General features: G+C 63.8%; 2 protein-coding genes across 11 annotated transcripts in view; one reads left to right on the top strand and one right to left on the bottom strand.

Annotated features, from left to right (window-relative positions):
• Positions 1-10,819, top strand: part of NHERF2 (NHERF family PDZ scaffold protein 2) — a 12,498-nt gene extending 1,679 nt beyond the window's left edge. The window contains exons 1-7 of one of the 7 annotated variants that reach the window (XM_040459410.1): positions 103-365; positions 2,655-2,855; positions 8,035-8,214; positions 8,549-8,702; positions 8,772-8,815; positions 9,361-9,426; positions 9,672-10,819. In XM_040459410.1, coding sequence (XP_040315344.1) covers positions 300-365; positions 2,655-2,855; positions 8,035-8,214; positions 8,549-8,702; positions 8,772-8,815; positions 9,361-9,426; positions 9,672-9,830 — 870 coding nt within the window. In that variant the 5' untranslated portion in view covers positions 103-299 and the 3' untranslated portion in view covers positions 9,831-10,819. Of the gene's footprint in view, positions 1-102; positions 366-2,654; positions 2,856-4,598; positions 5,619-5,697; positions 5,781-8,034; positions 8,215-8,548; positions 8,703-8,771; positions 8,816-9,360; positions 9,427-9,671 lie in introns of those variants that run through there. The other 6 variants (XM_040459411.1, XM_040459413.1, XM_040459412.1 and 3 more) reach the window with 6 other exon arrangements.
• An 891-nt stretch (positions 10,820-11,710) lies between these two features.
• NTHL1 (nth like DNA glycosylase 1) lies at positions 11,711-17,440 on the bottom strand. Of its 4 annotated transcripts, none has more exons than XM_040459393.1 (6): positions 17,111-17,440; positions 15,917-16,143; positions 15,021-15,191; positions 14,029-14,188; positions 12,062-12,184; positions 11,711-11,987 (listed from the first exon to the last, which is right to left on the bottom strand). In XM_040459393.1, exons 1-6 carry the CDS (start codon positions 17,292-17,294, stop codon positions 11,749-11,751), a joined length of 1,104 nt encoding a protein of 367 aa, XP_040315327.1. In that variant the 5' UTR covers positions 17,295-17,440; the 3' UTR covers positions 11,711-11,748. The 4 variants fall into 4 exon arrangements, with proteins under 4 accessions (XP_040315327.1, XP_040315330.1, XP_040315328.1 ...); XM_040459396.1 differs by lacking the exon at positions 17,111-17,440 and adding an exon at positions 16,225-16,809; XM_040459395.1 differs by having other exon boundaries at positions 11,761-11,987; positions 12,062-12,167; positions 17,111-17,309.
• Between the last annotated feature and the right edge of the window lie 14 nt (positions 17,441-17,454).

The following is a 17,454-nucleotide window of genomic DNA, read 5'->3' as shown; positions in this document are numbered from 1 at the left end:
GGGGGGGGGGGGGGGGGGGGGGAGGGGGGGGCGTCAACGACCGCCGCTCTCGGCATTGCCTGCCCCCAGGCCTCGGCGCCCTGCCCGGGGGCCCGAGGGGGTCGCACAAGGCCCTGCGTGGACTCTGGCTAGGAGGTGGGGGAAGTGGCCACGGAGGCCGCCGGCCTCCTTCCTCGCCTCTGCCCCTCAGGCAGCTCGGTCCTGCACCGCGGAGGGGGCATCCTGGCAGGGAGGGGCCTGCACTGCGGCTCCTCGCCCTCGGCCCTGACACTTAAGTCTTGTTAGGGCCTCAGTGTGCAATGAATGGAGGCGTCCGTCACCTTGGGGGGCGTCTCCGTGCAACTGGGGGCCCTGAGTGTTTTTCTGTGAGTGTCAACACGTGCGTGTGTACACAGCTGGGTATGTGTGTGTACAGGTCCCTCTGGGGGTCACCCATGTGTGTGCACATCTGCCTGGGTGTACAGAAGGGTGTCACAATAAGGGCACACCTGTATGTGCTTGTATCAGCGAGTGTGTGTGTGTGTGCGCACGTGCGCACGTGTGGACTGTGTGTGTGAATATACGGGTCTGTACCCCTAGGTGTATATGTGTGGACAGATCTGCATGCCGGGATGTGTGTGTGTGAGCTGGGCTCTGGGTGCTGGACAGTGTATGTGTGAATATATAGGCCTGTGTGTGTGTGTGTGTCCAAGCCTGTGTGTCCACCTGCCTGGATATGTGTAGTTATCGTGTGTGTCCTGGCTGATGGTGTCTCGTTGGAGGCTGCCCAGCCCTGCGGGGGCCACTGCCCCGGCCCTCTGCCTCCTGCAGCTAGAGATGAGGGCCAGAGGGAAGGCAGGGTCTCTCCTCTGCAAGTTCTGCTTCCTGGGGACGATCTATCCCCGCCTTGCCAGGGAGTCACCTGGCTTGAGTCCAGCCTCCCTCCATCCCTTCTGCTCAGGGCTCTCTGTGTCCTCCCCAGCACCTGTGAGTCTGTGACCTGTCTGCGTGGCTAGCCCTGGGGCCTAGAGATTAGTAAATGGCTTCTTGTCTGGACCGGCAGCTGAACTGCTGTGTCTACCCCTGGGGCCCTTGTCTGTCCATCTGTCTGCCTCCGTTCTGTCTTTAACCCAGAGTGTGAGCTGGATAAAGCAGTTTGCTGAAGGAGGGTGGGGGTGTGGGCCAGAGGTCTTGGCTGGACGGAACAAGGGAGGGGCTGGCAGAGCTGGTATCTGGCCTCAGTTTTACAGTCCCTGCCGCCCTTGCCCCAAGGGCACCTGCTTCTCTCAGGCCTCTGGGGGTCCATCTCTAAGTTTATACGCAGGCCCATGCTGTCCCAGGAGGGAAGAGAGGCAGTTACAGTTCGCATTCTACAGATGAGGACACTGATGCTTGAGGACATTGTGTGTCTTGTCTGGGTCCCACAGGCAGGAAGTGGCAGGGTGCTGGGGTCCTCCTGTAGCTCTCACTGAGAGCAGGATCAGAGGGGGGCCGGGGGGAAGATGGGCCTGGTTCACACCCTCCTATCTGTTGATGACTTCTGAGCAGCTGACGGGACCCTCTCTGCCCTCCCCCAAGACTTGGGGTGGGGGTGGGGGTTTTGTCCTTCCCACCCCAATGCCCAGTGGTCACTGCTCTGTCTCCCTGCAGGGCACACCCTGGCACGCGTGCCCCATGGTCACCCACATGATGTAGATGCTTTGCGGGCACCCACATAGACGCACAGGTGGCCATAGCGTCACAGTTGTCCCACAGGTGGCCTCCGCCTGCTGGGTCTGAACCCTGTTTACCAGGTTGCGTGTGGGTACCCGAGCGAGGGCCTTGCCGCAGGAATCCAGGCCTTCCCCTCTCTGCAGGTCCAGCAGGAAAAGGTCCGTGGCCATGGTTCCGAGGCAAATGAAGGCTCAGAGGCGGGGGTTTACTTACTTATTATTTTTAAGTTTATTTATTTTGAGACAGAGGGAGCCAGGGAGCATGAGTGGGGGAGGGGCAGAGAGGGAGGGAGAATCCCAAGCAGGATCTGCACTGTTGGCATGAGCCCGTTGAGGGGCTCAAACTCACACAAACCGTGAGATCATGACTCCAGCCGAAACTGAGAGTCGGACGCTTCACCGACTGAGCTACCCAGGCACCCCAAGGCCGCAGTTTAGACGTCCGTGGTCCACTACTGAAAAGAGCAGCAGTGGGCAGAGACCCCCCCCCCCAAGACTGGCACCTAGGAAGACCCCTTGCTCCCTCAAACCTAGACTGAGAGGCAAACCCTGAGGCAGATGGATGCATGCCTGCACACACATGCACACACACATGCACGCATGCAACGTGCGCACGCGCACACACACTGAAACCCTGAAGCTCAGCCACGCACCACCTTCCAGACCAGCTGCCTCATCCAGCTTCCCGGCCCTTCTCGGACAGGACCCTGGGCTGAGACGAGTCCCTGCAGTGATCCTGTAGTCCTTGCAGCCTGTGTCGGGCGTCCTGGGTAAAGAGGGAGGGAGCTGCCTGAGCCCCCGGGGGTGGAGGGCGGAGCCGGCGGGCCTCTCGGTCCAGCCGCCCACCGCTGGCAGGCCAGCCGCCTGCCCGTGATCCTGGGCCAGCCCTGGGTGGTGCCACCGTCCATGTGCTGCCCAGAGTGCTGACCGCTGACCTGCTCCCCGCCAACCTGCCCGCCCCAGGTGGTGCAGAGGATCAAGGCTGTGGAAACGCAGACGCGGCTGCTGGTGGTGGACAAGGAGACGGACGAGGAGCTCCGCAGGCGGCAGCTGACCTGCACTGAGGAGATGGCCCACCGAGGGCTTCCGCCCATCCACGACCCCTGGGAGCCAAAGCCGGACTGGGCACGTGCCGGCAGCGTCGGCTCCAAGGCTGGCCAGAAGGTATGGTAGGTTCCGCCGTCTCCGCCTCTTAACGGCAGGCGGTCTCCCCCTCCGCTCACCTCCAGAAGTCTCTGTCTCCATCCCTTCTTCTCCCTCTCCGGGGCCTTGGCGACTACCCTCTTGGCTACGTGGGGCCACTCTTTCTGCCCTCAGCCTGTGTTCTAAGCCAGGTGGGGTCCGGGCAGCCTGGCCCTGTTCCCTGGCCCCCCATCGCCAACCCTCTTCCCCAGGATGCCCATCAGAGCTACCTGGCCTAGGAAAGGTCACTCTGTCGAGCCTGGCCGAGGGGCCCCGGGGACCTGGGAGGAGAGGGCCCCCAGGAGGGGGCGTCCCTAGCTCTGTGCTGGCCTCAGGTGTCTGTCTGTCTGAGGAGCCTGCTTGTGCTGGGAAGGCCCTGGGAGGGAGGGGCTGGTCCTTCCCCATGGGCGGTGCATGGTTGGGGACAGCTGAGGATACTCTAAGCTGAGTCTTCAGCTTGGGGTCTACAGCGGTTGGGGTGCTTCTCCTTTCCTGCCTCCACTCCAAGGAAGAGTTGGAATTAACGTGCGTGTGGACCTCCTTCCGGGTGGCAGAACTTGGGGGTGGCCCCCTGGGGGAGGCCGAGAGGAAGAGCCTCATCATGCTTACTCCACCTTCTTGAAGCCCCAAGGTTGTTGTCCCTCATGCCCCCTTTGCCTTTTTTTTTTTAAGAAAACTCTCTTTCTCTCTCTCTCTCTCTCTCTCTCTCTCTCTCTCTCTCTCTCTTTTAATTAGAGAGAGAGAGAACACATGCGTGTGCAGGGCAGGAGCACAGAAAGAGAAGGAGAGAGAGAATCCCGAGCAGGCTCTGTGCTGTCAGCACAGTGAGACCATGACCCGAGCCAAGACCAAGAGTCCGACGCTTAATGGACTGAGCTGCCCAGGCACCCCTTTTTATGTTTGTCTGTTTGAATTTGAGAGGAGGTGGGGAGAAGAGCAGAGGGAGAGAGAGTGAGAATCTGAGCACGGAGCCCAACGCGGGGCTCGATCCCACGACCCTGGGCTCATGACCCGAGCCAAAATCAAGAGTCGGATGCTCAGCTGATTGAGCCATCCAGGTGCCCCAAGGGAAATGTCTTCAAGGGATCCAATCCCAGGGGTTTCCCCAGATCCCACTTTGAGAACCAGTTGCCCTAGGTGGCGTGAGATCTGAAGTTTCTGTGTGTGCGGGGTTTCAGGGTGCGCATGCCTCCTGTGTGAGCTGGTGGTGTTGGTGACCAGACGCTACGGTGTCTGTCCTGGGGGGCAGATGGCTTTTCAGGTGGGAAGCCAGCATGCCCACAGGTCTGCGCGTGAACCCTCGGGGGTGGTCATGGCCCGAGTAGGGGGCATCAGGGTCAGGTATGTGCTTTCAAGGAGGTTTTGGGAGGGGGCGCTGGCTGGCCCGGGCCCCTGGCCTTGCAGGCCTACAGTTGGAGTAGGGCCTCCTTCGGGCATCTTACCTTCAGGAGGAAGTGCCCTTCCCCCTAGGTGTTTATCCATTGAGTTAGACACAAACGCTGAATTCGCCTTCCTGTGGAAAGATCCGCCCTCGGGCCTTATCTGGAGGGTGGGGTGTCGAGGCACCTTGTCCTTGGGTGGGACCTTCCCCCTCTGCTATTTCAGGCTCTGGGAGCTACAGGAAGCCCTAGGAGGGGGCTTCCTCTGGGTGTATTTTTAGAGGAACAAAGTGGGGCCTGAGTGGCAGGGGCTCTGTGGTGGGGGCTGGCCTGGAGACAGGGAGTCCAGAAGGTCAGGGGAGGCCCAGGGGACAGGGTGTACCCCCACAGCCTCCCGGCCAGAGACCCGGTGTCCGATCAGTTGAGCTCAGAGTGTCAGAAGGAAGAGCCGGGCCCCGGCCGACCTGCACAGGACTAACTAGCTGTCAGGGTGCCTGGGAGGGTGATGCTTACACACGGGGCCACGCTCCGACAGGGCTCCTGTGCAGTGGGGCAGGGGGACCGGGTGGGTGGGACTCATGCAGTCTGCTTAGGGCCAAGCTGGGAGTCATGGCTCCCTTTCCTCCATGCCGGCTGCTGCGTCCACTAATGCGGCCGGCGCCTCCCGTTGGGGTGCTGCGGGGTCCTAGTCGGTGGTGGTGACTCAGCCCCGGCCAGACCAGGCTCGGGTGGCCCTGCAGCTGCAGCGCAGCTGATCCCGACCGTGACGATAGGGGACAGCCCCCAGACAGACGGGACGGCTCGCAGCACCAGGGCCGTGGAGGTGGTGACAGACCCCGGGCCCCCACCCCTGTTCTGGAGGCCCTTAGGGGCTGTGAGTAAGGGGGAGAGTCCTTCAGGGGGTGGCCCGGCATGGGACCTAGTAACTACCAGAGGGCTCTGTTCTGTCTTCCGTTCTGGCGCCGGGGTCCCCTCCCTTGCCTCCCTGTCCCCCCAGCCTCAGGTCCTGGGAGCAGGGCAGGGCCTTCCAGCAGCTTCCTTCCTTCCTTTCTTGAGACTGAAAGCTAGCCAGTAGGGGGTGCCTAGCTGGGGCCCGAGCATGGGAGGGGGAACCTAGCCACCACCCTGCTCCCTAAAGTGACTCAGTGCCCCTGTCCCCACCCCTCCCTGGGGAGCCGGGGGCCCACAGTGGGAGGTGGATAAATGGGGTGGTGGCCTGGGCTGGCCAGAGAGCTCAGGCCTCTCCAGCTGGACGCTCATTGCCTGCCACTCTGTCCTGCCTCCCATGGCCCGCTCTCGGGATGCCACAGCAGCAGCCCCAGCTCCAGGAGCCCCTCCACAGAGCCCATCCTGGGGGCTTGTGCAGGTCAGGCTGGGTGGGGGCTGGGTGGGGGCAGCGCGGACCAAGAGGACCCCGGCAACCAGCTTTAGCCCATGTCCCCCAGGGTCAGGAGAGGGCACTTGGGGCCCCCTGGTGCAAGCCGGCTGGACCCAGAGCAACAATGGGGGCCCTTCTCTGCCAGGGCTGGTGAGTCACCATGTGGGGGGAGGGGGCACAGCTCAGCTCCGGGCGTATACCCCCATGCCAGCTTCTTTGTCTGGTCGCGGGCTGGGCTGTGAGACCAGGGCTTGTCCAGCTCTGGGCTGCCCGGCCAGGGGCCCGTGGGAGCCCGTGGGAGCCCGAGGGCCTGGCTGGGAGGCGGCAGGAAGTGCTTGGAGCCAGGACAGGCAGTGAGGAATTTGAGCAATGCGCTAGGGCCTGCCTGCGCCCCCTCCTGACCTGCTGCTTCTCGTCTCTTCTCTTCTCGGGGCCTCTCCTTGGGCCTCTCCGCTGCCTGGTCCCCCGCGTCCCAGCCTCTCAACTGGAGGGTCCGGTGCCGGGTTTGTTGGTCCCTGGATCCAAGAGGGGAATTTAGGCAAGACTTCAGGAGAAGCCTCTTGGCTGGTGTGGTGAGCTGTGGCCGAGCCGGGTTGAGGCAGGGAGATGGCCAGGATGGTCCCAAACCCGGATGTGACTTCAGCCTGGCGTCGTGGCCCCAGATGCTCCCGCAGTCCTGCTTCCTGTTTGGGGGCCTTGAGAGACCTGCCAGGGAGGTCGCTGTGGAGGGCGTGAGAAGAGTCTGTAGCGCCAAGGGGGCTGGGCTGTCCTCGCACGCACGTGTCGCTGGGTAGCGTGTTTGTGAGCCGTGTGTGTTTAGATGTCCCGTCTCTGACCGCGTGCCTCTGCATGTGCACTTGCGAAACGTGCGTAACCCGGACCCTGGCCCTGCTCTGGACCAGCCAGCCTCAGGGCCTCTCTGCTCTGACAGCCCGCAAGGGACGGGCACTTCCAGGTGTGTCTGGGAGAGCGGATGAGTCTGTGCGACAGGGCCCTGGAGAACTTGGGGGTCTCACGCCCATACGTTCTGCCCATGTTGCCCAGCCCAAACCCTGGGACGAAGGAACTGTAGCCCTGTTTGAGTTCCTGGGGTCATGGGGCCAGGTAGTGGCCTGCAGTGGGGATCCGGAGGGCATGTCTGGGCAGGCTTTGGGGACCGGGGTCCCAGAGGAGGGGTGCAGGCTGGGCAGGAAGAGGGTGTTTGGGACAAGCGGGGGGCCCCGGAGCCTGGGCAGGGCACCTGCCCTGTGATAAAAGCTGTACTCGGTCCTCCAGCCGGGCCGACTAGCAGGTTAGGGCACTCACGGTCAGGTTTGAGACTTGGAACAAGCTCACGGGCCTGGGGTCTGGAGTGGTCAGGGGGTGGCCTGGGCTGCAAGAGGCAGGTGCCCAAAGCCTGGAGACCTTCCCTGAGGGCAAGGGTAGGTGGAGGGTAACGGAGGGGCCCCCGGGAGCACCCCCACCGTGCACACGCTCACCTGCAGGCACACTCGATTCCCGGGCGTCCTGGGCGTCCCGGGAAACCTGAGCTGCCTGCCCGCCCGCGCACTCCGGCCACCGGCCATGTTTAATTGAGCACCGTCAGCCGCTAGCCACTCGGCACTGCGGTCACTGCCCCAGGCTGTGGCTGGGTGGGGGTCCTGGGGCCCGGCCCCTGCCTGCACGGCCCCTGACCCGGAGCCCTGCTGCAGGATGCCAGAGGTAAAGCGAGGCAAGGCCCTGGGTTGTCAGAGGCAGGGTGGGGGGACTCTGGGGGCACTAGTGGCCTTCTGTGTTCTGGCTGGGAGGGTAGGAGGGCAGGTCCCACCCTTGGCCTTCTCACTTGGCTTTGGCTGCGGCCCGTGTGCCCTGTCTCTGGGCCCCGTGGGGGTGGGGGTGGCCGCAGCTTGCTCTGGAATGTGAAAGCAAACACATCGTACTGGCCTATGGAGGCCGCTGGGAGGACAGACAACGTCAGCCCGGCACTCGGGGAGGGGGTGGGGAGGGGCTGCACGGGCAGGGCCTCCAGGGACCGTGGCCCCAGGACACTGTCACGAGTGGCAGCTATCTCACCTGGCTTCTACCACCCTCACCTGTGCTCTCCGCTGCCCTTCAGCTGACTCTGTCAGCACCCCTGCAAAGCCCCTGGTCCTGAAGTTGTTTTTGGATTTGGAAATTGAGGCTTTGCTTAGGACCTGCGGCTGGAGCTCGGTCACAGGCAGCCTAAGGGGGCGGGGGCAGGGTCAGGCACGGGTGCACTATTTGTCCCTGAGACCTGGGGCCGCTGGGTGTGGGGTTGGGGATCTCTCTGGCCCACCTCCCCTGCAGCTGCATACTGGGGCCCAGAGGCCTTGGGGGCCGGGTCGGTGGCTTCAAGGGGGGGGGGTGGGAGAGCAGTGCGGAGCCTGGTCTTTTGTGCCTGCAGGATGTCACTGGACCCCCCAGGGAGCTACGCCCTCGGCTCTGCCACCTGCGAAAGGGCCCCCAAGGCTACGGGTTCAACCTGCACAGTGACAAGTCCCGGCCGGGACAGTATATCCGCTCTGTGGACCCGGGCTCGCCTGCTGCTCACTCTGGCCTCCGCGCCCAGGACCGACTCATCGAGGTACCTGTCACACACACACACACACACACACACACACACACACACACACACACACGTGTGTGTGTGTGTCTATGCCCCTGTCCTCTGAGTGTGTGTCTGGGCTCGCCTCCCCCACCCCGAGTGTGTCTCTGGCCCGTGTCCCCTGCGTGTGTGTCTGGGCAGGGAGGTCCTTGCTGGAGGAGGGAACATGCTGGGAACCTGAGCTGGGATTCCTCTTGCTGCCACGGCTGGTGACAACGTTGATGAATATTTGATGCCACACCTGGCCAGGTGGCTCAGGGGGCCTTTGGGGGCCTGACCTCAGGCAGTGCTGACCCCATGCTGCTGGCGGCAGGTGAACGGGCAGAATGTGGAGGGGCTGCGCCACGCGGAGGTGGTCTCCAGCATCAAGGCGCGAGAGGACGAGGCCCGGCTGCTGGTGGTGGACCCTGAGACGGATGAGCACTTCAGGCGGCTACGGGTCACACCCACCGAGGAGCATGTGGAAGGTGGGCCACTGCCTGGGGACGTGGTAGAGCGTGGGGGGCTGGGCAGCCTCTGACACACTGTCCCCACAGGTCCACTGCCATCACCCGTCACCAATGGGACCAGCCCTGCCCAGGTGAGAGGCTGGGAGTGGACAGGGTGGGCATAGGAGACCCCAGTGGGGGCCTCTGGGGACCCACAGGCTGGACAGAGTCCCCCCCCACCCCAGCTCGAGGTCTGCTTGTGTCGGTACGATCGTGGGGCTCACTCTTGCCCAACCCCTCGTAGCTTTGATGTCCGCGGTGGGGCCTGTCCTGGGCCAGCCACACCTCGGCTCCGTGGGGCGCCTGGCTGTGCCGTTCCCTCTGCCCACTGCTGGCTGGCGACCTGGAGTCACACTCAGTGTCTCCTTGGGAAGCAGCCCCTGGTTTCACCCCAGGTGATGCTCCTGGGGGTGATTCCTGTCCTGAGCCGGCCAGGGCCAGGCCACCTGCACGCTCACCGCTGGCTGTCCAGCATCCTGCCCGGGCTGGGCCTGCAGCACAGTAGAGGCTCCGTGCCTACCGCCAAGCGGAAGCATGAGTGCGGCTCTGACGTGCGTGTAGGCATGCGTGCGCGCGTGTGTGTGCACGGGCTCCTGGGCAGGGTCCCTGAAGCCACGCCTTGCCCTTGGTTTCCCAGCTCAATGGTGGCTCGGCGTGTTCGTCCCGAAGTGATCTGCCTGGCTTAGACAAGGACACTGAGGTAGCAAGTGCCTGCCCGTCTCCACTGCTGCGATCACACGCTGGGGGGGGGTCAGAGGCCTTGGGGGTGGGTGTTTGTGGAGCTGTCGGCCTAGGCAGTGGAGTCACCACCTCCAGGAAGCCCTCTTGGGCCTGCCGCCCCGGCCCCGTCGGCAGGCCTCTGGTGTGAGCTCCCTGGGTAGGGTAACCTGACTGAGGGCTCGGGTCCAGGGCTCACTCTGGCCACCTGCCCACTCCGCTTGCCCCCAGGACAGCAGCACCTGGAAACGTGACCCCTTTCAGGAGAGTGGCCTCCACCTGAGCCCCACGGCGGCTGAGGCCAAGGAGAAGGCGAGAGCCACCCGGGTCAACAAGCGGGCACCGCAGATGGACTGGAACCGGAAGCGCGAGATCTTCAGCAACTTCTGAGCTCCCCCCCCCCCCCCCCCCCCCGCCTGTTTGCCGGTGACCCGGCCTCTTCCCCGGCACGGGCCCAGCCCCGAGTTCCCCAGGCCTCAGTGGACTGGAGGGGGTGCCTCCTCACCCCCTTGAAGCCGTGCTGGGCCCACCGCTATCCAGGAACCAATGTGCGCCCCAGTGCGCCCCGTCCTGCCCCCCTACCTGCTGGGTGCTGGAGAGGGGAGAGGGGAGAGGGGAGAGGGGCCCCCCCCCCCCCCCCGCCCCCCCCCCGCCCCCGCCTGCCAGATGTGAGAGAGGGAGAGGGAGAGGCAGTGGCGACCGACCGTGGCCCGGCCCTTGCTGCTCTGCCCGGGCCTGCTGACTTAAAGGAATTTTTGTTTTTGCTTTTCTTCCAAAAAAGAAAGAAAAAAAAAAAAAACACAGAGCTCCAGCTCCACACATGTTTCCACTTAATACCAGAGTCCCGCCCCCGCCCCCACCCCCACTCCCTCAGGACGCGCTCTCTAAGTAATTGCAATAAAACAAACCTTTCTCTGCAAACCACGTCCTCCCCACTGCTCAACAGCAGTCCTCTGAACTGGGAGTCCCGGGCACGTTCAGGGACAGAGAGATGGAGGGGGACCGGGCTGTGAGTGTGGGGGCTCCAAGGTGAGGCTGGGAGGCCAGATGTGGCTGTAGGAGCTGCCCCTCTGCCCCCGTCCCTGCTGTGGGGGGGTCACTAAGCCAGGCCTCCCATGTCCCCGCTGAACTGGTCTAGGTCACAGGGCCTGGGCTCCCAGGGGCCCGAGGATAGAGGCCCCGTGTCCCTGAAGAGGGTGGCCTCTGGACAGGCCTCTTGTCCCTGCGCCACAGCCCTGAGGCTGGGGGAAAGCCTGCCTGCCCCCAGGAGACGCCACCCGCTCTCCCTTTCCTCCCTGCTCTGAACCCGACCGATATTGCTGTTTGCCCTGTAAGCCATAGCGCATGCGCGCCCTCGGAATAAACAGGCCTTCCGCAGACCCTTGGCCGCCTCTGTCCTTCCTGAGCCCTTGCTTGCGGGTGGGGGGCTGTGGTCTGGGCAGCGGCCCTGGGGAAACTCGTCTCAGCTGCTGGAAGCGGGGTCCCATTCCTAAGCCTCTTTCCACTGTATCCGCCAGGCGGCCAAGCCTGACCCGTCTCAGCTCCCTGTACCCACCCCCCCCTTCACTGGTACACTCTGGGGCTCTTGTCAGCCTCCCCCTTGCCCCTCCCCCAGCAAGTTGCCCTCAGTGCCTCCCAGGTCCTTGACACTCCCTGCGCTCCCTCTGCCCTGGTGCCACCCCTGCAGGTACACACAGGTCGGGTCTCATGCCCTGTGGCTTCCAGCCTAGGCCTATTGGTGTTACTTTGGAGGCTGGGTGGCTCTGTAAACACAGGGCAGGGCCTCCTGGCAGAGGGCTGTCAGAGTGCACAAGTTCAGGAGGGGGGGCGTGTGTCCCAGGAGGGAGGAGGCCCAGGTCTCCAGCGGGTTTTCCAGCAGCTGGCTGCAGCTGGCTCCCACGACCCATCTCCTCTGACTCCTGCACATCCGTCATCGCCACCGCTCCCCCAACCCAGTACAGAGCCCGGATTGTCACATCCTCATTCCAGTCTCCCAGGCAGCCCAGTTCAGACACCAGAGCAGAGGCAACACAGCTCCTGCACGTGCTTCCCAGTCTGTCCCCAAACCCCTGGGGTAAAACAGCCAGACCCCCGGGGGCACCTGGGTGGCACAGTCGGTTAAGCGTCCGACTCTTGACCTCGGCTCGGGTCATGATCTTGCAGTTTGTGAGTTCAATCCCTGCATCAGGCTCTGTGCCAGCAAACAGCCTGCTTGGGATTCTGTCTCTCCTTCTCTCTGCCTCTCCCCTGTTTGTGCTCTCTCTCAAGATAAATAAACTTTAAAAAAAAACCAAAACAAAACCAAAACTCAGACCCCAACTGCAAACAACTCCCAAGCTTTATTACAAACAGGCTGGGGCTCCCCAGCAAAGGCACGCAGCGCACTACCCAGAACGGCGTCCGGGGCCGAAGCACCATGGTCCTCAGAGGCCCCGCGCGGCCGGGCACAGCGTCCGGTTGAGGCAGCCCTGGCAGCGTGGGTGGACGGGCAGACAAGTCTGCTGGCCGAAGCCCACCAACAGTCCGTTGATCTCGCCCCACAGCTCCCTGTGAAGGTGGAGGGGGGCGTCAGCAAGGGCGGCTGACTGAGGGGAGCCCTGCCCGCCCCTACCCTGCCGCACCGGGGCAGCCACTCCTCCAGGGCAGCACGAGTCTTCTCCGGGGAATTGGTCGCTGTCTTGGTCCACCCGAGTCTGTTGGCAATTCTGTGCACATGCGTGTCCACCGCTGCTTGCAGACAGGACCTGCTTAGCACAGGGCACGCCTGCCGGCCCCGATGGCCCCAGTCCCTGCCCAGAGCCCCGGGCCCACCTTGGCCCTGGGCTTCCATGCAGGGCCCAGAACTGCACAGAGGGCGGGTCAGCGGCTTGAGCCACAGGGCTTGGGCCCTCCATCTGGGGTGCAGCAGTGCCTCCTGGTCTAGGCACCGGCTGTGGGCGCCAGGCCGGGTGGTCACAGCTGGGTCCAGAGGGTTGGCTCGAGGTCCCGAGCCACAGAGCTGGCACCTGCCACTGCATGGTCGGGACAGAGGGAGTGTGGCCACGCCACCTGCAGCTGTCATCTACTTGGGCCACAGCCCCTGCTCCACCCCAGGGCTTGGCCTGGTCCACCCCAGGGCTTGGCCTGGTCCACCCCAGGGCTTGGCCTGGGCACCTGCTCACGGGGGCTTCCTCTTTCCTGCCAGCGGCCGTCCCCGCCTTCTCTCTACTTCGCAAAAGAGAAAGTGAGTCTCACATCTGTTCCCTTCCCCCCGGCTACCGATAGTCTGGAAAAAGGCTCAGGCCCTCCCCAGACCCTGACGGAGGGCACCCTGGGAGCACAGGGAGAGCACACAGGCATAGGGGTCGCACTGGTGGGTTACCAGCCCTCAGTTTCCTCCTCTGTAACATAGAGGTGACCACATCGCCTGTCACCCAGAGGCCTACCCTTCCCAGTTTCTCCTTACAGGTGGCCATGCCCACAGACAACCAGAAAAGGTGACATCCGACACTTCTTCCTGGTGTGTCTGCTGCTCCCAAAGTCGGGTCGCCTGGGCTGTGGGCCCTTCCCCCAGGAGACTTGCGGGACCCCTCCTGGGACTCAGGCAGCTGAGGACAGCCACTGCCAAGATAAGCTCAAGTATCTGTTGAGAGGCTGGCGGCTGCAGAAGCCTGTGGGGGTAGTGGGGAGCGGGGAGGCTCTGACCTAGCCCCCTGCCTGGCCCAGTGCCAGTCTCTGGGGCTGCCGGGTCTCCAGCCTTAACTTCACGGTCAGGGCCCTCAGCCCTGTGCTGCCCTCCCATCTGGGCGCAGTGCTCAGAAGGGTCCCCACCCCAGGGACCAGGCTTTAGTAGCCGGGGAAGCGCTGGGGAAGTTCCCACCTCCTCCCCAGCTCCTGCAGGAGCTCCAGAGGAGCCCGGGGTGGGGGCACACAGAGAAATCAAGGTCAAGCCCTGGTTTCTGGGCTGGCCAGGGTACCGCTGCCTGGCCTCAGAAGCCCCAACACTCTGGGCAAAGATCTGAAACATTAGCAACACCCTAACTGGGGTCTGTCTTCATTCGGAGGGCCACCAATGTCAGGAAATGGATTCCAGGAGGGGCTCCCCCCCCCCAGCTCCTCCTCCCTGTATCCCCAGCCCTTTCTCCTTCCCCAGGCTCCCCCTGCCTTTACCGTGCCTCCCCTGCCGGTGCCCGGTCTTGAGCCTCCTACCGGTCTTTCTCCCATCTGACGGCTTTGTGGATGCTGTTCCTTCTGCCTGGCCAGCCCCACCTCACTCCTCAGCTCTTGACTGAGTTATCACCGCCTCAGGAAGTCTGCTCAGTTGCCCCAGACTGGGCCAGCTCCGACAATGCCACGCACAGACCTTGAGTCCGTCCCCTGGGCCTCTCAGAGCCCAGCACACAGTAGGTGCTCAGCACATAGGATCTCCTCCCACGAGTACCCATCTACAGGCAAGGCAGGCCCAGCTCAGTGCTGGAAACATCTTTCTGACCCTTTGGGCTAAGCTGGGGGTGAGGAGACATGAGCTGGGGTTGCAGATCACAGGACGTGGGGAGCCCCGATGGCAACTAACCCTGCCCCACCTTCCTTGTGGGTGTATGCCACTCACCGATGCCTGACACGGTGCCCCAGGCCACCGCCATGGCCAAGTGTGCCATCTTGGGTCCAACGCCTGGCAGTGCCACGAGCTCTGCCACAGAATCTGGGATGTCCCCGCCATAGCGCTGCTGCAGGATGGCACTGGTCTGCTTGATGTACTTTACCTTGCTCTGAAAGGTGGAAGGGGCGGTCAGCCCTGGAAGTGGACAGTGGAGTCCCGAGGCAGAGCCACAGGTGCCCAGAGCTGCCCGTCACCTGCCCAAGACACCCTCAGAGGCACCTGTCTGCATCATCCTGCCAGGAGGTGAGAATGAGCCGAGGGAATGAGCCTGTCTGCTTCCCACCCGCCTGGGCCAATGACATGCGTGTGGGGTCTAGCCCAGGTCCCCTGCCCCGTCATTCTCCCAGAAACCAAGTAGGCTAAGCGGGCCGGCCATGGCTCAGCAGCACCTGGGCCTTCAGGAAGGAAGGCTGGAGCCTGGGGCTCCCCCTCCAGCCGCCAGGCCAGCTGGGTGGTTCCCATTCTGTGCCTGAGTGGAGAGGGCTATTTAAAAACCATCTGACAAAACTGCGGCCCACGCCAGTGCCAAGGGGAAGCGGCCCCACCCGCCTGGCTGCCTTCAACAGATCCGCCCACTCGCCACCCAGTGCTCCATGGCCTGCTGGGGCTCCAGAGAGGAGGGTGACGCACTCCAGGGAGGCTTGGAGTAAACAAAGGGAGAGGTGGGTAGCTTCAGGGAGGAAAGGAAGCGCCAGTCAGCTGGGCGGGGAGGTGGAGGAAGGAAGGGGTGGGCTGCAAACAGGAAAGGCCAAGGAGGGAGGCCCCACAGCCCTGGGTCCATCTGCTGGTCAGTGGGGCAGGGGCTCCAGCGGGAACTCACATCCAGGTCCCCGTGGCCTGAGATGCCCCACCTGGCCTCCTGCACCCCCACGGTCTCCCCTCAGCTTCCTGACATCTTTCCCAGGCCGGTGGCACCCCAGCCTCCAGGCCGGTGGGCTCACCCTCCAGAAGCCGACGGGGTAGATGAGCGTGCCCAGCGTGCTGTCATCCGTCTGCAGGATGCTGTCCACTGTCAGGCCCCGAGCCCGCAGCCGCTGCATGGCACCCGCTGTCACCTGGTCTTTGGTTTGGCTGGAGAGCATCAGCGACAGCAGCACCTGGTACCTCCGCACCTGCTTGCACAGTGACAGGGACCAGGGGAGTGGCAGGTCCTGGGCGCTCACTGTGGGCCGGGCCCCAGCCAAACCCTGTACCACCTCCACCTGTGACCCTGGGCCACCCGTAGGGCGTCCACCTTCCACCCACCCTGGCCAACCGAGTGCATGTGGGGTCCAGCCTGGCGTTGTTCTGTTTTCTCACATGTGACGTGGGGACAACCACGGTATCTACCTCAGAGGATCATTGGAAGGTTTAAGTGAACGATCGCAGCGCTTAGAATCCCACTTGGCACATGGGTGCTCGACAGCCAACGGCTGCACGTGTGCCTGTGACTGCTTCGTGAGTAACACCATCTGTGTCACACGTGAGCAGATGAAGCCCAAACAACTACGTGCACCCAGGTCCCTGGCAGCAGGGCTGGGATTAGAAGTGAGTTCGTCTAAGGATCAGGCTCCAGGCCATGAAGTGGAAGGAACTCTCAGCAAACGCTACCGAGCTGGCCTGCTGCGCCTGGGCCTCTGCTGGCAGGAGACGGAGCAGGAAGGCCCGGGCACAGGTAGTCCTGGCCTCCTGAGCGGCCACCAATGAAGCAGGTGATGCCGGCCGGCGCTCCAGGTCCTGCAGGTGAGGGCGTCAGCCACGAGCTGCCACGTGTCAGGCTGTGCCCCGCCCGAGGCCTGAGAGGAAGCAGGCGTCTCGTCCAGAAGGGTGTCCCCAGGCGGCTGGGGCCCCGGCCTACCTTTGGGGGTGCGTCGGAGTCGTGGCAGTGCTCAACCCCCAGCCAGTCCACAGGTGCGTCCTTCCCGCTCCTCATGGCGCGGATGTTCAGCAGCTGCTGCCGCCAGTCCCGGGGCTCCCAGCTTGGTGTCCTGGGGGGTTTGGTGTCTTCTTCCTCGCGATCGTAGGCCACATTCAGTTTTTGTGTCTTCCGCCGATGCCTCGAAGGGCTGGGGCTCTTCCTTCCTTCTGCAAATAGTGCCATTCCGAGCCTTCAGCAGGGGCCACAGCTGAGGGTGGGGTGTGGGTGGTCCCCTACCTGCTACTCACCCAGCATCATTCACTCCACAACCATCTACCGCAGCGGGGGTGCTCTGGCCTCTGCAGGCCACACTTTGACGACTCAGCCCTCCTTACGCCACTGCCTTCCTGACCAAGTCTGCGTTAGCACAGGGGGACTCTACCAAGAGCCTCTGCCATGGTGCCCCCTCCCCCCCAATCTAGTTTCCACACTGCGCCAGAGAGAAATTTCTGGCCCAAAAACAGATTGCATCACTTCTGTTTAAGTCTCCTCGTTGCTTTTTCCTTGTACTCGCGGCGAACTCCAAACTCCACCCCAGCATCACAGCTCCTGCCTAGCGGCCATTGTCACAGACTGCTCCTTGCCCCAGTGCTTCCGCCATGCTTGTATCACAGTGGAGCTCCCTGTCTGGACTACCCCTAAGTTCACTGGGTGCCTATGAGAAGCCCCCTCTGGCCGCCCTGCAGGGCACGTTGCAGGGACCTGTGGGTCTTGCTCACCCCACAGTTCCTAGCTCCTTAATGCCTACGAGGATAAACCTAGCGGAGACCACGCCCCCCGGGAGGCACCCGCTAGCCAGCCGGGAAGGAGGACTTCCGGCTGCACGTGCCCGCCGGCACCTGGTCTCTCTGAGAGGGAAGCAGCTATGAGGATAAGGCTGGTCGGCCCACAGCTAGCTTGGCACAAGTGGAATATCTCGGGACAGGCTTCCAGTTCAGGACGATAATGGGGGAGGTGGGAGCGCCCGGACCCAGTCCCTGGGGACCCCTGCCCCTGTGTCCTAGGAACAGGGCGCAGGGTGGGAGCCAGGGCCGCACGTGGGAGCGACCCCGAATCCCAGCCCCCAGTCCCCAGCCCCTTGCAGGCCCCTTCCCCGGTTTTTCTCCCCAGGCTCCGATCCGGGCGCGGCACTACCTGCAGCCGCCTCTCCCCTCCAGAGCGGCGCGGCCTTCTCCCCACCCCCCCGCGGCCCGGCCCCCGGGCCCCGGCTGCGGCTCCGGGTCACCATCCTCACGCCCGTCGCGTTCATGCTTGAGTCCTGCGGACTACACTTCCCGGCGGCCCCCGTGACCACGTTACGTGACGCTCGCCCCCGCATTTCCGCCGCAGAGCGGCCCGGAACTACGACTCCCAGCAAGCTCGGCGGCCGCCTTCGGCCCCGGCCCGCCGCCGGAAGTGCAGGTCGAGCTTCCGGCGGCGGCCCGTTTTGGGGCGGGGGGCGGTTGCCGGGGGTGCGCTCCCTTCTCCGCGTCGGGGAG

The sequence above is a fragment of the Herpailurus yagouaroundi genome, unplaced genomic scaffold (assembly GCF_014898765.1).
Source record: "Herpailurus yagouaroundi ecotype Mexico unplaced genomic scaffold, PumYag 222, whole genome shotgun sequence".
NCBI lineage: Eukaryota > Metazoa > Chordata > Mammalia > Carnivora > Felidae > Herpailurus > Herpailurus yagouaroundi.
Note: the sequence above shows the minus strand (reverse complement) of the source record. Positions and strands in the feature narration are given on the sequence as shown.